We start from the raw sequence: 17,324 nt of genomic DNA, 5'->3' as shown, positions 1-17,324 counted from the left end.
GAGAGAGCTGCGCAGACTCTGGCCCTGGGAATGAAGGATTTTTCTGAGAGAGGAAGTCTGATACCCTAAGAACATGTTTACAAAAAAGGAGACAAGAAATCCTGTGTTTCTTTTGATAGAGGACTCAGTGCAGCGTTTCTGTGAGTGCTTATAGCTGTATTTACAGCTTTCTTACATAGTTTTTACCTTTCCCTCTCCTTTAAAACAAGCAAATCTTTTTTTCCTATTTCCTCTCTGCCGGGTAAGGTTTTCACATGAATAAATCGGTATTTAACGTAGCAGCTGCCTTCTTTCTTACTCAAATTCATGGAACACGGGCAGTTCCCGCTTTCCCTTTAGCTGCATAAATGTAATAATCCTGCAAACTGATGAAGTATTTGAGCGGTGGCAGCTTTACTGCGTGGGAGTAGGGACACCGGGAGGTCAGGACTGAGTTCTGAGAATCCAGTTCCGGAACATGAAATATACAGCAGGTACCGAAACAAAGAGACACATGGTAAAAAGCACAGAGGCTAAAATAAATTGGATGTTGCAAAATATGTATATCATTTATTATTAACAAACTCTCTGTAAATTGGCAATTATTTGTACCTGGAAGCTTTTGGCATTAATATTTCTCTGGCTGTCCGTGGCCCTCAGCTTGGTGTCCAAAACTTTCATTAATGACTCAGTGTTCCGTAAATACTGAAGATCTCTAAATGTCCTCAGGTCCAGAACCTCCATAGACTGAGAAATATTCTGTACCTATTAGGACAAAAAAAAGAAAAACCAAAGACAATTAGAGCTTAAGCTTCAGAGGAACTGTTTGACATGTCACACTGGGAGATTAGTAGCTGCTATTTGTATATGGCTAGAGAGGTTTTCATCATTGTTTTAATCCCCCAGAGAAAACAAATGCTGGAAATTCAGTTTTTTTCCAGTCTTCTGGTCTGACCTCTTCTGTAAGCACAAAAAACCAAATCCAATTGTAGACAAATAAGGTCTAAGGCAGGGGTCCCCAACCTTTCTCACTCATGAGCCACAGTCAAATGTAAAAAGACTTGGAGAGCAACACAAGCATCATAAAAGTTCATGGAGGTGCCAAATAAGGGCTGTGATTGGCTATTAGGCAGCCTCTATGCACCCTATCAGCTTACAGGGGGCTTTATTTGGTAGGAAATATTGTTTTTATTCAACCAAAACTTGCCCCCAAGTCAGGAATTCAAAAATAACTCCCTGGTTTGGGGGCACTGAGAGCAACATCCAAGGGGTTGGGGAGAAACATGTTGCCCCCGAGCCACTGGTTGGGGATCACTGGTCTAAGGTAACCACTCCCAAGGGGGCCAAAGTAATAGGGGCTAAAGGTGGCCATAAGCTATAAGATCCACTTATTTGGTGAGGTCGATCTGAAGGACCCCAATCAGCAGCTTAAATCTGCCCGAGTATGGCCACCTTAACTTTGAACGCCAGTATGGGTGAAATGGTTGGTCAGCTGCTTATATGATCTAGTAAGTATTTTGGAAGCCCAACGTAGCTGACAATTACAGTGACATTTGGGGCGGAACTGTATTTACTTTCTTAGATAATGAAAGATAACTGATAACCAGGGACTGGTCCGATTGCCATCTTGGGGTCAGGAAGGATTTTTTTCCCATCAAATTAGAGAGGCTTCAGATGGGGTTTTTGCCTTCCTCTGGATCAACTAGCAGTTAGGCAGGTTATATATAGGCATTATGGTTGAACGTGATGGACGTATGTCTTTTTTCAACCCAACTTACTGTGTTACTATGATATGGCAATGTTCAATTCAATTTCAATTCAAAATTGAAGGGGTCTTGATCAAATGTTGGATAAGAAATGGAGAGGCTGAAACCTACTGCTATAAAGAGCGAGTGATTGTTGGTGTTACTGGGTGTGTTGAAACAAACGTGAAGTGTGTGAACAGCTTGTGACCCTGAGAATCTCAACTGAACCAGAACCATGGGATTTTGATCTAATGATAGATCAGCATCTGACTGGTTAGTTTAAATTCAATACTGGCAGTCAGGCCTTAGGATAAACTTTGCCATTTTCAAAATTAGATTGAATTCAATTAATGGACAATCCATGATTGATATTGGTCCCACCTCCTTCTCCTCCATATCAACATGCACCTTGGGTAATACCAAGTAGCAATGGACCAAATCCAGGATCCGGTTCAGCATTTGGCCAAGATTTTGCCTTTTTCCTCAAGATTCGGTTTCAGCGAATCCATGATCCCGGCTGAACCAAATCCGAATCCTAAAAATCATGTAACTTTTTGTCACGTAAACACGGAAGTTGAAAATTTCTCGCCACGTGCAGCGCGCACAACAACATTTAACCCTTCCAAAACCTTAGGATTCGGTTCAGTATTCGCCGGAATCCTTTACAAAATCCTTTACAGAATCTGAAAAAGTGCATTTGGTGCATCCCTAATACCAAAAAACAAAAAGAGCAGAGTCTTCCCATACTCCATGCACAATTGCCTCCCTTACTGCTATACAACCTATTATATTGGATATTTCAAAGTGTTTCTCCTCATTTCCCTCTCCTACTAATTTCTTTTACTCTTCCTTTCTTTATTTCTTGCATTTGAAATTGTATGTGGATCTTATTGACCTCATTTGCTACCTAAAATCAAATCATTATTTTTTTTCAAATAAATAAAGATTGAATGGCATGAGTGTACATAATGGTCTGCGGATTTTTCCCAAACATTGCGGCTGTTCCCTTAGGGTGGGCTCAAAGCAGTGAAGAGGGGTCAACCTGAAGGTTCATTAGGGTCAGATTTGGGGTATAGTCTGTTTACTCTTCTTGGGAGCCAAGAACCATAAATAGCCTCTGATGCCCATTTATCTTCCTATGTATGAACTAAAACCATTGTATTCCACATGTCATATATGTTATCTGCTGTTTGAACCGGCCCCCTATTGCATTATTTAACTTAAATGGCCACCACCGTGGCTACATGGCAGCTTATTTATATAAATTATAGTAGCCTTTCTAAAGCAAACACAAATATTTACCAATGTAGAGTAGAGTGCAGTTATCCCTGTGCTCCAGGAGTTCAGAACATCTAGACAAATAATGCATAACTTTGGTATATTTGTATATATTAGTAGGAACCCCAAAAGGACACAAACCCATACCTTGACACAGTGTGCAAAATTTCAAGCACAATGTTTATTTTCCCACAATGCAGGGTTTTTTTGCACCATCATTGCGGATGCGATTGCGCTGTGCCAAAATGGATTAGTCACAAATCAGGTGATTCAATTTACCTAAATAATTTCCATGTCTGCCTGGTACCATTTCTGGTTTACGCTGGGGTAATTGCTGATGTTTAGTGTGCGAATCACGTCTGTGCCCAAATCTTTAGGCACAAGTGCTGCACCTACTGACACGGGGGGCTGAGGTAACCCTGGGGCTACAGTCCGGCCAGGAGGTGGCGGTAACTCCAGGGTGCCCCTGCATCATTGGTGCTATAGCGCCTGGTAGGGAAAGACCAAGCAGAAAGTACAGTATGTCTAATAAAAGCTGTTTTAGGCGCAACTACCTCCGATGAAAGCGTAAGTCACCCGCTGCTCTTTATATCTTCTTCAGCATTCGTTGGCACTACAAAGAGTTTGCTGTGGGTCCCGTAATGTCTATTTCCTCCTGCAGATGCTATGAATTGTTAGCATTTTGTCTGATCTAACTTAAAAGGGCCTCTTCCAACAACTGCACTTTATCAATAAAACTTAACAATACCAGCAGCCATCCACAAAATATGCCGTTCACATTCAATACATTCATTTTGTTTAGCCCCGCCATTTCTTTCTTTCAAAGTACATATTACTCCCTGAGTTTTCTCATAAGCCGAGCTAAAATCTTCTCTTTGAAACCATGGCTGATTCTCTCTGCCCTGCTGCCCGGCCAACTGTACCATTTTAGATAAATCTAACACATTGTTTATGTGTTCCAGCAATCTCGTTAAACACAACACTTCTCTAAAAATCTTGTCACCCATAAAATTGCAAAAAGGCGCAGTGTGTGATCATTCTGATTGCTGCCATTTATTAAAGAAACCAAAGCCGCGCCGTATCGGGAAGCCAAATAGATAGCGGGTAAATGACTGCTGCTCAATTCCAGTTTTCTATTTACAGGGGGAAAGCTTTGTAATACAATGTGTGCCGAGATCCTTCATTTCTTTTCTTCTACTGTTGCAGTGATAAAAAAAAAAAAAAAAGTCAAAGAAATGCCATTATCTGCTATAGTGATGGGAAATAGCTGAGAAGGGAATCCAGACACTACTCCTCTACTAGGGGTCAAGAGAGGGAAAGGGGATCGGCAGAACGGACTCTTTAACAGTTAAAAAATTTTTATCAAAGAAGATTTTCAGTGCACCCGACATTATATCAAAGTGCAAAACTGGGTTCCACTATTGCCGTCTAAAGGGGAACTCCACCCAAACACAACTTTTTTAAAAAAAATAAAATAATTGCAGCCTTTTCATGATGTTTAATGCAATAATTAGAGATGCACCGAACCCAACCCACCCCAATGGATTCAGCTGTATACCAAACCAAATCCTAATTAGTATATGCTAGTTAGGATCAGGAAGGGTAAAAAATCGGCGCGCTGCGCACGCAACTATTTCCCCCCCCCCGACATTTAATCATTCCATTTGGCCGAAACCGAACCCTGCCAAAAAAAACTGAATCCTGGTGGAATACCGAACCAAATCCTGGATTTGGTGCATCCCTAGCAATAATCTGGTTTGGAACAGTTCCCTAAGCCCCACCCCCTGTTCCCCTGTTGATCTGGCCTCAGCCTGCCTTCAGCCTGCATCCTCCCAATCCCACAATTCCCTGCTCACATGATGTCAATAAGGAACATAAACATCACAGTGCACGGCCGTCAAAAGAATAGTCGCACGTCCAAATTGTCGCAAGAATAGTCACAGACATCAAAAGAATAGTTGCACGTAGTGATGAGCGAATCTGTCCCGTTTTGCTTCGCCGAAAAATTCGCGAATCTTTCAAAAGACTCGCAAAACGCCGAAAAATTCACGAAACGGCGAAAATGGCGCACGTGAAAAAAAAATAGTCGCCAGTGGCTATTCTTTTGTCGCGCTGCTATTCTTTTGTCGCCCACGGCTATTCTTTCGTCGTGCGGCTATTATTTTGTCGCCCGCGGCTATTATTTTGTTGCGCAGCTATTATTTCGTCGCGCGCGGCTATTATATCATCGCGCAGCTATTATTTCGCCGCCCGCAGCTATTATTTTGTCGCCCGGGCAACAATTTTTGGACGTGCAGCGAATTTTTTCATCCTTTTCGCGAAACAATCCGCCAATGGCGAAACGCGGAAATTCACTGCGAATCCATGCCTGGTGAAACATTTCGCCCATCACTAGTCGCACGTCCAAATTGTAGCAAGAAAAGTCGCAGGCATCAAAAGAATAGTCGCACTCAAATTGTTGCAAGAATAGTCGCAGGCATCAAAAGAATAGTCGCACTCAAATTGTTGCAAGAATAGTCGCAGGCATCAAAAGAATAGTTGCATGTCCAGTTTGTCGCAAGAATAGACGCAGGCATCAAAAGAATAGTCACAGGCGACAATTTTTTTCCGCGTGTCATTTTCGTTGTTTCGCAAATTTTTCGCCGTTTCGCGAATCTTTTGAAAGATTCGCAAATTTATTGGCGAAACGGGACAGATTCGCTCATCACTAATTGTGGGTTATGTAGTTTACTTTGCCAAAAGATTCGCAAAATGGTGAAAAATCTGCGAAACGCCAATAACGTGGAAATCCATGCCTGCAGAATTATTTCGCCCATCAGTAGTTATTTGACGTTTGTTTCATGTTTCTGCTCAGACTGGGGATTATAGGCCCCTATAATTGCCCCCTGTGTTTGCCTAGGAATGTTCCATTTTAACTCCTTGCTGTAGGGTGGAGCAGCGAGCGGGAAGCCAATAGGTGCTCTGCAGATTCTGGATCTACAGCAGGTAGGGGGGTGACATTAAAGATGAGGGTTGAGTTGTTTGTCATGATTTGTTCAGGTCGGATAAACCTCCATTCCTGTATTTGCCTTCTAACCTTCTAATTCTTCTTTGGGGGGCAGGTAACGAGTCAAGCAGTGGGTTTAGTGTGTGTGTACAGGCCCGGATTTGTGGCGAGGCCACAAAGGCCCAGGCCTAGGGCGGCACAAGCATAGGGGCGGCATGCCGCCCCACCGCAGGCAAATTTTAACATTTTGCTCCCATACGGAGCAATGGGGACTCTCCCCACTGCTCCGTATGGGAGCTTCAACTTTGGCGCTTGCGCATGCTCGTTCGCTCGGCGGGGGAAGGGGGGGTTCATGAATGCGTATTGGCGCGGCGGGGGGGGATAGGGGGCGCCAAATGGGGGCGGCCTCGGGGCGTCCCCACTACAAATCTGGCGCTGTGTGTGTACAGGGTCGGACTGGGCCGCCGGGACACCGGGAAAAATCCGACCTTTGCCGGCGCTCCCCCTACTGACTGTTCCTCCCCGACGCGTTCAATTTATACGCGCTCGGGGAGGACGTCAGGCGGGGGCCCTGCGGGGGGGTTAGGGGGGCCCCTGGGGGGGGTTAGGGGACGCGGCTGGGGCACCTGCAGGGCCCCTGGGGCGGGAGCCCCGGTGGGCCCTCCACCCCCCAGTCCGACCCTGTGTGTGTAGTTGGTTTAAGTCTGCAGAACATGGCTTCCAGTTGTAGCTATCACTAAGCTGTTAAGTACCCCCCTCCACCCCTAAACTCTAAGGGGCCCATTTATCAAAGTCCGAATTTTGGACATTCCAAAAATTTGGATTAAATCTGATAATGTCGAAAATTTTGCAATGTGGTCATATGAAAATATTGTGGTACGATCCGAAAGTTCTGAAATTTTCGTATCTGAATGATCACAAACAGCGTGAAAAACTTTCGGACTTTCAGTGTGTGATTTTGGAAGCCTCCCACAGGACTCAATGGCACTCTGTTAGTAATGAGCGAATCTGTCCCGCTTTGTTTCGCCGAAAAATGTGCAAATCTTTCGAAAGATTCGCACAACAATTCTTTTGACATGCGACTATTCTTTTGATGGCCTCGACAATTATCATGATGCAAATTTTTGGAGGCGCAGTGATTTTTTTAATCCGTTTCGCAAAAGAGTCCGCCAATGGCGAAATGCAGAAAAACGCAGTGAATCCATGCCTGGCGAAACATTTCGCCCATCATTGCACTCTGCAGCTTCAACCTGGCCAAAGGAAAGTCACGATACCGAAGCTTGAATGAATTCCGAAACTTTTGTACTCGTTTCATACTCGTCGCAAAGTACAAAAAAGTTGCGGAAATTAACGAAAAAATTGTAGAAAATACACACAGTTCTAAAACTTAGAAAAAATATGAATTTTTAATAATCGGACCCAATTGTGCTTTGATGAATCGGCCCCTAAGGTACTCCCTCTCTTTTCCTTGGTTTTCCGATAGTGCTGCACAAGAATACAAACCGATTTACCTGATGCCAACCTGAATGTTACAACTCTGCATCAAACCCCATAGAAATGAATCCGTAGGGAAGCCGGAGCTATGGAAGTAATGGAAACTGAAAGACACCGACCCAAGAGAAGCAGAGAAAGGCCTCATTAGCCGACGCCATGCTGAGCGCGTTGGGCTGATAGACAAAGCTCTCGGCAACTAATAGCTGCCACATGAATGGGGGTTGAAGCCGCCGTAGACAAACACTCTCATGATCTGTATTCATGGAGACCCGAGCCATTGCCCTGTGCGCACAATAAGCCCTGTCTCTGTGTTTTACTAACAAATTAGAAGATAAACATTTCTAATTAATAAGCCATCTGTTTCCTTAGTTGGCTGTAAGCAATAGATTATGTTTTATCTGCATTTCTGAAGACACCTCTCATGTTGGGTCCTATGTGGGGTATTGAGTACTTTGTTTTCTCTTAATTGTGGGACCAAGCCTAAATGCATTATCCTACTCCATCCATTCTAATGCTAAGGCTAATGTCCCACAGGGAGATTTACACAAAGGAGCGATTCTATTTCCCACAAATCCAGGTGCCATATTCCCTGCCCACAATTAGAAATTCACATTACATTCAGTGCAATGGGGAAATTGCAGCGACTTCCCACTCAGTGGGTTTTACCTTCAGCGAATAAAGGCTTGGGACCTGTTATCCAGAATGCTTGGGACCTGGGGTTTTCTGGATAAGGATTGTTCTGCCCAATAAGGGGTAATTATATGTTAGTTGGGATCAAGTACAGGTACTGTTTTATTATTACAGAGAAAAGGGAATCATTTAACCATGAAATAAACCCAATAGGGCTGTTCTGCCCCCAATAAGGGGAAATTATATCTTAGTTGGGATCAAGTACAGGTACTGTTTTATTATTACAGAGAAAAGGGAATCATTTAACCATGAAATAAACCCAATAGGGCTGTTCTGCCCCCAATAAGGGGTAATTATATCTTAGTTGGGATCAAGTACAGGTACTGTTTTATTATTACAGAGAAAAGGGAATCATTTAACCATTAAATAAACCCAATAGGGCTGTTCTGCCCCCAATAAGGGGTAATTATATCTTAGTTGGGATCAAGTACAAGAACTGTTTTATTATTACAGAGAAAAGGGAATCATTTAACCATTAAATAAACCCAATAGGGCTGTTCTGCCCCCAATAAGGGGTAATTATATCTTAGTTGGGATCAAGTACAAGTACTGTTTTATTATTACAGAGAAAAGGGAATCATTTAACCATTAAATAAACCCAATAGGGCTGTTCTGCCCCCAATAAGGGGTAATTATATCTTAGTTGGGATCAAGTACAAGTACTGTTTTATTATTACAGAGAAAAGGGAATCATTTAACCATTAAATAAACCCAATAGGGCTGTTCTGCCCCCAATAAGGGGTAATTATATCTTAGTTGGGATCAAGTACAGGTACTGTTTTATTATTACAGAGAAAAGGGAATCATTTAACCATGAAATAAACCCAATAGGGCTGTTCTGCCCCAATAAGGGGTAATTATATCTTAGTTGGGATCAAGTACAGGTACTGTTTTATTATTACAGAGAAAAGGGAATCATTTAACCATTAAATAAACCCAATAGGGCTGTTCTGCCCCCAATAAGGGGTAATTATATCTTAGTTGGGATCAAGTACAAGTACTGTTTTATTATTACAGAGAAAAGGGAATCATTTAACCATTAAATAAACCCAATAGGGCTGTTCTGCCCCCAATAAGGGGTAATTATATCTTAGTTGGGATCAAGTACAAGTACTGTTTTATTATTACAGAGAAAAAGGAAACCATTTTAAAAAATGTGAATTATTTGATTAAAATGGAGTCTAGGGGAGATGGTCTTTCCGTAATTTGGAACTTTCTGGATAATGGGTTTCCGGATAAGGGGTCCGATACCTGTACAAGGTTTAGTTTAGAAAGTTAAATATAAAATAGCTTTTTCCCAGCTGCTGAAGGATGTCAAAGGTGGCAATATATACAGATGTATAATAGAAAACACAGAAATATTTTGGCTACAGAGGGGAAGGATCATGAATCATTCATTGATTTCCCTGGACAGGAGTTACATACCGACTCACTATAAGTCAGTGATCCCGCCATGCCCAGCTACAAAATGAATTCTTTAATGCAGACAGAACAAGTCAGCTGGCTGCTCCGGGAATAAACTGTTACACAGAGAGCGAAAGATCAAATATAAAACAGGGCGTGCTCCCATCGGGGAGATCTGATATAAAGTGTCCCCCCCGTACCCAATACCTACACCTTCAGTTTGCATCTTTTTGAACTGGAATCAGTGGCCTATCCCTTTCATTTCTTTTGTTCTGTATGTACAACTGAGGAGCCAGTGTGGAAAGACTTACACTGTAGTAATACAGAAAGCTTAGCGCCAACGAGTTGTCATTGGGTGAATCGGTATATAATCCAATAACACTCTGTGTAAAGGCCCCCATACAGGGGCCGATAGAAGCTGCCGATATCGGTCCTTTGGACCGATTCGGCAGCTAATCGGCCCATGTATGCGCAGAAACAAGCGGCCTGGCCGACCGATATCTGGCCTGAAATTGGGCAGATATCGATCGGCCAGGTTAGAAAATCCGGACGGATCGGGGACCGCATCGGCTCGTTGATGCGGTCCCGGTCCCCGAACCGACTGCCCATGGCCGCAAATGTAATCCGATCGTTTGGCCCCAGGGCCAAACGATCAGATTATTTTTTTTTAAAGCAACTTCCTACCCAATATCGCCCACCCGTAGGTGGGGATATCGGGTAAAGATCCGCTCGCTTGGCGACATCGCCAACCCACTGTTACATTCAGATCTTAGTTCAGTTGTAGTGATGAGAGAATCTGTTCCGTTTCGCTTCTCAGAAAAATTCGTGAATCTTTCAAAAGATCCGCAAAATGGCAAAAAAAAATTCGTGAAACAACGAAAATGTCGTGCAGCAAAAAAAATTGACGCCCGCAGCTATTCTTTTGTCACGCGGCTATTTTTTCTCGCCTGCGGCTATTATTTTGTTGCCCGCGCCTATTATTTTGTCGCCCACGGCTATTCTTTTGTCACGCGGCTATTATTTTGTCGCCTGCGGCTATTATTTTGTCGCCTGCGGCTATTATTTTGTTGCCCACGCCTATTATTTTGTTGCCTGCGGCTATTATTTTGTTGCCCACGGCGAATTTTTCCGTTTCGCGAAACAATCCGCCAATGCCGAAACGCGGAAATTCACCACGAATCCATGCCTGGTGAAACATTTCGCCCCTCACTATTCAGTTGTAGCCAATTCAATAGTTTCCAAGCTTTTAGTCTCATATATTGTTGGAGACATATAGTTGGGAAAACATCATTTGTCGGTGTATACCAGATGCATGGTCAGTTTTGAAGACAGTTTATAGACAGGACTAGCTCTTTAGGGGAGCTCAGCAGCAATGGGGCAGAATCCTTTTTGGAGAAGGTTTCCCTTAATGGCTATACATTTTCTAGTGGAAATAGGTCAGAATAAACCTAATATGGAGGTTTTTCTGGAAATAGGAATTTCCCTTGCTGTGGGAACTAAGTGGGATCCCCATTCCCCAAACCTTGATCTGTTTTGCTCACATACAGTATATTGAAGATAAGCTTTAGGCAGGACCTCCCCAGCCCATCAGTGCAACTGGGACCATTATAGCTCTTGTCTCTGCCCTGCAGTTGATGGATATTGTAGATAAATGAATGTTCTGCAGTCCTCCAGGGCTTTCAGCAAAAGAACAGTTTTGGGTGCCACAAGCTTATTGCCCAATAAGGATTGCCAACCTATCAGAGCTTGCCTATCTCTGCATGGTCAAAAAAAACCTGTCTGAAGATTTAAGCTGCCGGTTCGAGTCTTCAGACTGATTCGGCAGCTTATCTGCCTGTGTATGGGCACCCCCGACAGGCCCCCTGACCAATATCTGGCCGAAAATCGACCATATGTCATATGCAACCATTTGACCACATTCGGATCGAGGTCCTCATTGGCTCATTGATGCAGTCCTCAATCCTCTAGGGCCAAGGCTGGAACTAGGGGTAGGTAGAAGAGGCACGTGCCTAGGGCGTAACACTTGGCTGGCGCAGGGTACAAATCTCTTCTGCCTACTTACCCCTAGTTCTGCGCCCTACCAGAGAAAGGTGGAGGCAGGACAAGACAGCTTTCTTGAACTCTCCCGAACTCTCGCAAACTCTCGCGAGAGTTTGGGAAAGCTGTCATGCCCTGCCTCTACCTGTTGCCTGTGGGGCACAGTGAATCAATTGCCTTGCCTAGGGCGCAATAATGATTAGTCCCACCCCTGCCTAGGGCGCAATAGTGATTAGTCCCGCCCCTGCCTAGGGCACAATAGTGATTAGTCCCGCCTCTTCCTAGGGCGCAATAGTGATTAGTCCCGCCCCTGCCTAGGGCGCAATAGGGATTAGTCCCACCCCTGCCTAGGGCGCAATAGTGATTAGTCCCACCCCTGCCTAGGGCGCAATAGTGATTAGTCCCGCCCCTGCCTAGGGCTCAATAGTGATTAGTCCCACCCCTGCCTAGGGCGCAATAGTGATTAGTCCCACCCCAGCCTAGGGCGCTATAGTGATTAGTCCCACCCCAGCCTAGGGTGCAAAAGTGATTATTGCCGCCCCTGCCTAGGGCTAAACGATCCCATTAGCACAATATCGCCCACCCAAGGTGGGCATGTCGGGGGGAACGATTCTCTTGTGCCAACCTCGCCAAACGAGTGAATCTTAATGGGTTTTTCATCTTCTGTGGGCCAAAAGGCTATTATTAAAAAAATACATAAAAGAGCTGCCTCTATTCCTTGGAGACCTCTCTGAAAACATGTAGACCACATAGAAAATTAAATGTGCAAGTATCTGGGCCAGACTATGATAAAAGGAATTATCACTTTTAGCGAGAGGAAGGCATTTCACACCCGCATCATATTGTTGTGCCTGAGCTGCAAAGTGACTCAGCCTCCCCACGTCACAAAGGAACAAATTGTGCTTTTATCCGACATTTATTCCAGCATTTCCATGGGGTCCAACTAATGGGAATTCATTAAGCCCACATTAAATACATCTTTTAGCAAGGCTTAATTAGCAGAATTACAGATGCCAACCTGGTAATTAGAATTGTCTGAAAACATTCCCAACCCGGTGCAATAAACAGACTGCACTGTATAATTACGCCGGGTATGTGTGTCCCACGGTAATGAGCGCTTTGTATCACCCTACGCGTAAATATGTGCTGTACTGCGTCCTTCTAATGAGCAACACCATACACCGATAATAAACAAGGCGCGCAATTCCGTTCTGCTTATTCCAACGGAAGGATAATGAACAACCTGCAATATGCTGTAATGATAACGGGAATAGGCAGAAATAATCAGGGCAGATTAATACATAATACAGTGTACACCCGGGGTTGGAAATCAGGAAAACCAGCTGGCTGCTAAAAATGGTTTTCAGCAGCTCAAAAATAATACAATAGGAAATTAGTAGAATGCATGCTGGGCAAACTGAATAATTAACCTAGAGAAATCCCGGTACATTGCTCGCTTGCTTTAAATGGATTGGATCTCTTCATACGCTCAGGGTCAGATTGGGCCGGCGAGACACCGGGATAAAACCCTGTGGGCCCTTGTAAGCCCCCGACCCAGTCTCTCACCCCCCTAGGAATGCATGGGGGTGGAGGAGGCGCACCCATGTTCGGACTGGGCAGCCATGACACCGGGAAAATACCCAGGGGGGCCCAGCAGCCGACCCTGTTGGCAATTCGCTTGCTGCCAAAGTCCTCCCCTGATGCACTCATAAATGCCCATTCAGGGGAGTAAAGTCCAGCAGGGGCCCCTGTGGGAGGGGTTTAGGGGTGCGCAGCGGGGGCTGGGTGCACCTATGGGTTGGGAGGTTTGCCATTGGGGTGGGGTGCTCCCCGAAATGGGCCTGGGACACCCCAGTCCAACACTGTATATACTAGCAAGAAGCCTAATGCAGGGCCAGACTGGGTGAAGTAGAGCCCACCGGGGCTTCTACCTCAGGAACCCCTGCACCCCCCAATGGCTCCCGCCACAGCCTTCACACACCTCCCCAGACCCCTTGACACCCCTCCGAACCCCCCAGGCCCGGATTTGTGAAGAGGCAACAAAGGCCCGGGCCTAGGGCGGCAGAAACCTGAGGGCGGCATGCCGCCCCGCTGCACCAAAATGTTACAATATGTGTTTGGCTTACGGTGCAGGCCTGCTTGCATCCCCCCCGCTCCCCTGCTGTTCGCGCAACCCCCCGTTCTTGCAACCCCCCCCCCCGTTCTCGCATGCGCACCCCCGCTTGTGACGAGCGCACGCATGCGCCTCGGGGGGGGGGCGTGTGACCGGGGGTGGCCCTGCCCCCCCCGAGCGCATGTAAATGAAACTTACCTGCAGCACGTTGGGGGGAGGGAGACAGGAGGATCGTTATAGTTATAGTACATGACATATTTATACACAAGGTATATTTCAGTTAATTATTCCTTAAAAAAAATTATAAAGGGTAAACGAGTAAAAAAAAGAGTAAATGGCTCACAGCTTGCCGAAACATTTACCCTGGAACTGGGGACCCCTGCTCTACGGGATGAAGTGGAACATTGCCTGTGATTCAGGCCTCAATCCCAACATCAGTGTCCAACCAAACTAATGCCCTTGTGGTTAATAGAAATCAAATCCCACCAACAATACTGCAATATCCAGTGTAGTGATCCCCAACCAGTGACTAGTGACTCCTTGGATGTTGTTCCCAGTGGCCTCAAAACAGGTGCTTATTTTTCTTGGGGGCAAGTTTTGGTAGTGCCAGGTGTATTGCCAAACAGAACCTCCTGTAGGCTGCCAGTCCACATAGGGGCTACCAAACAGCCAACCACAGCCCATATTTTGCCCCCCTATGCTTGTGTTGCTCCCCAACTCAACACATTTGAATGTGGCTCACAGGTTAGAAAGGTTTGAGGACCCCAATTCTAGTGAGCACCATCCCATAAAAGTAGGGGCTTTTGCAACTTCAAATGAGATGGAGATAAGAGGAGAAGATGAGATGTTGGACAGGCAGGTGTCCATGTACTTTGTTTGACCATTTAGTGTATAAGGAGCATCTTGCTCATCTCATTTCTATATTTCTATATCTATATATTTCAGAAAAGATTAATAACATTAGGATCGCCTTCCCCCAGTATCTCTCCAATGACCATTTAAACCTCTCTTTGTGGCCATTGGGCCAATCACTTGCATCTGTGTACTCTTAGGGGGTTATGTAATAAAAGGTACAGGTATCGGACCCCTTATCCAGCATCCCATTATCCAGAAAGTTCCGAATTATGGAAAGGTCATCTCCCATAGACTCCATTTTAATCAAATAATTCACATTTTTAAAAACGGTTTCCGTTTTCTCTGTAATAATAAAACAGTACCTGTACTTGATCCCAACTAAGATATAATTACCCCTTATTGGGGGCAGAACAGCCCTATTGGGTTTATTTAATGGTTAAATGATTCCCTTTTCTCTGTAATAATAAAACAGTACCTGTACTTGATCCCAACTAAGATATAATTACCCCTTATTGGGGGCAGAACAGCCCTATTGGGTTTATTTAATGGTTAAATGATTCCCTTTTCTCTGTAATAATAAAACAGTACCTGTACTTGATCCCAACTAAGATATAATTACCCCTTATTGGGGGCAAGAGATCCAAATTCTGGATAATGGGTCCCATATCTGTAATAAGTTTGCCCAGGAGCAGCAACCCATAGCAACCAATCAGCAGGTAGAAATTACTAGTCACCTATTTAAAAGCAAAAGTCTTATTGGTTGCTGTGGGTTACTGGGCACACTTATATTACATATGGGGTAAGTCCCCTCCAATCATGACCTAAAATGTCTCAATTTAGAAGCTTTTCATCAGGTTCAGCACCAAAAGTGCATTTGTTTCATAAATAGAATTTCTGAGTCCTTGGGAATATCTAATAGCTTAAGCCTGAAACAAGTCCTTAGCGCTTCATACGTATATATGGCCTCTCGGGCCTATAATTAAGTGATCCGCTCATTCAGCATGTATAACTGGCATAATATATAACGCATTTATGTCTCTTTTCAAAACAAAAATGGCATATTTCATCTTATTAAAGCTTCAATTATTAATAGCAACTTACAGTTGTAACTTCATAGAAACCACAGTCCTAAATGGTCTATGAAATTATCTTAACGAGATGTAGAAGCATATTCCTGCATCTTCCTATCAAACATCTTTATCTATAGTAGGCAGTATACTCTGATTAATCAAAGCAAACATGGCAAAAAAAAGAGACACCAAATTCAAATAATAATAACATTAGCTGTACTACTCAGTAGGGGGAAACGCATTATAAAAAGAAAAATACAGGGAATAAATATATTTTTATGGATAATGTACCAGCTGCTGTAATTAATGATATCAGAAGTCCAAGGTGACGTCTAATACCCTTATGTCCTACATGAGAGGGGTACATTACCCCCTACAATACACACTGTAGGTTCCTCGGACTTTATCCAGTGACTGCAATAGCTGCAGGTCTGTGTGTGGAAATAAATACATGTTGTCGTGCTCTTGAAGTCCATTGAGAATCCTGCAGCCATCATTCAGCATGACGGCTTTTATTGCTATGCATAGTTTGAATAATGCGACAGAGCGGGATTCTGAACTCATCCTGAACTTTACCTTTGGCCAAATGAGCCCCACCAGCGAGCGCAGCACTATAGGCTCATTAGAAAATCATTTGGATCTTGGCTAACATTTAACATTTCCTCTCTGTGGGGTCTTGCTGGGATTCGTGGGGTTAAAATAAGCTCAAATGGAATAAAAACTATTCTTTATAGCCACAGTCTCATGGTTACTGCACGGTCAACACTCAGGGCTACTAAATCTATCGATTGATCTATCTATCTATCTATCTATCATCTGTCTATCTATCTATTTATCTATATCTATCTATCATCTGTCTATCTATCTATCTATCTATCTATCTATCTATCTATCTATCTTTCTCTCTCTCTATCTATCATCTCTCTATAATCAGTTGTGTTTTATTGACTGCATTATAAACGAATGGTTATTTCATGGTTAAATGATTCCCTTTTCTCTGTAATAATAAAACAGTACCTGTACTTGATTCCAACTAAGATATAATTACCCCTTATTGGGGGCAGAACAGCCCTATTGGGTTTATTTAATGGTTAAATGATTCCCTTTTCTCTGTAATAATAAAACAGTACCTGTACTTGATCCCAACTAAGATATAATTACCCCTTATTGGGGGCAGAACAGCCCTATTGGGTTTATTTAATGGTTAAATGATTCCCTTTTCTCTGTAATAATAAAACAGTACCTGTACTTGATCCCAACTAAGATATAATTACCCCTTATTGGGGGCAGAACAGCCCTATTGGGTTTATTTCATGATTAAATGATTCCCTTTTCTCTGTAATAATAAAACAGTACCTGTATTTGATCCCAACTAAGAAATAATTACCCCTTATTGGGGGCAGAACAGCCCTATTGGGTTTATTTCATGGTTAAATGATTCCCTTTTCTCTGTAATAATAAAACAGTACCTGTACTTGATCCCAACTAAGATATAATTACCCCTTATTGGGGCAGAACAGCCCTATTGGGTTTATTTAATGGTTAAATGATTCCCTTTTCTCTGTAATAATAAAACAGTACCTGTACTTGATCCCAACTAAGACATAATTACCCCTTATTGGGGGCAGAACAGTCCTATTGGTTTAATTAAAAAAAATATTTTTCAGGTTATT

General features: G+C 43.6%; 1 protein-coding gene across 2 annotated transcripts in view; it reads right to left on the bottom strand.

The window, feature by feature from the left end:
• The window catches only part of olfm2 (olfactomedin 2), a 164,891-nt gene that overhangs the window by 40,221 nt on the left and 107,346 nt on the right, over positions 1 to 17,324 (bottom strand). For both annotated transcript variants that reach the window (NM_001102802.1, XM_012953000.2), the window contains 1 exon segment: positions 592 to 744. In NM_001102802.1, the coding sequence (NP_001096272.1) occupies positions 592 to 744 (153 nt within the window).

The sequence above is a fragment of the Xenopus tropicalis genome, chromosome 3 (assembly GCF_000004195.4).
Source record: "Xenopus tropicalis strain Nigerian chromosome 3, UCB_Xtro_10.0, whole genome shotgun sequence".
In the NCBI taxonomy this organism is placed as follows: domain Eukaryota; kingdom Metazoa; phylum Chordata; class Amphibia; order Anura; family Pipidae; genus Xenopus; species Xenopus tropicalis.
The sequence above is the reverse complement of the archived record's forward strand: the minus strand, read 5'-3'. Positions and strand labels throughout refer to the sequence as shown.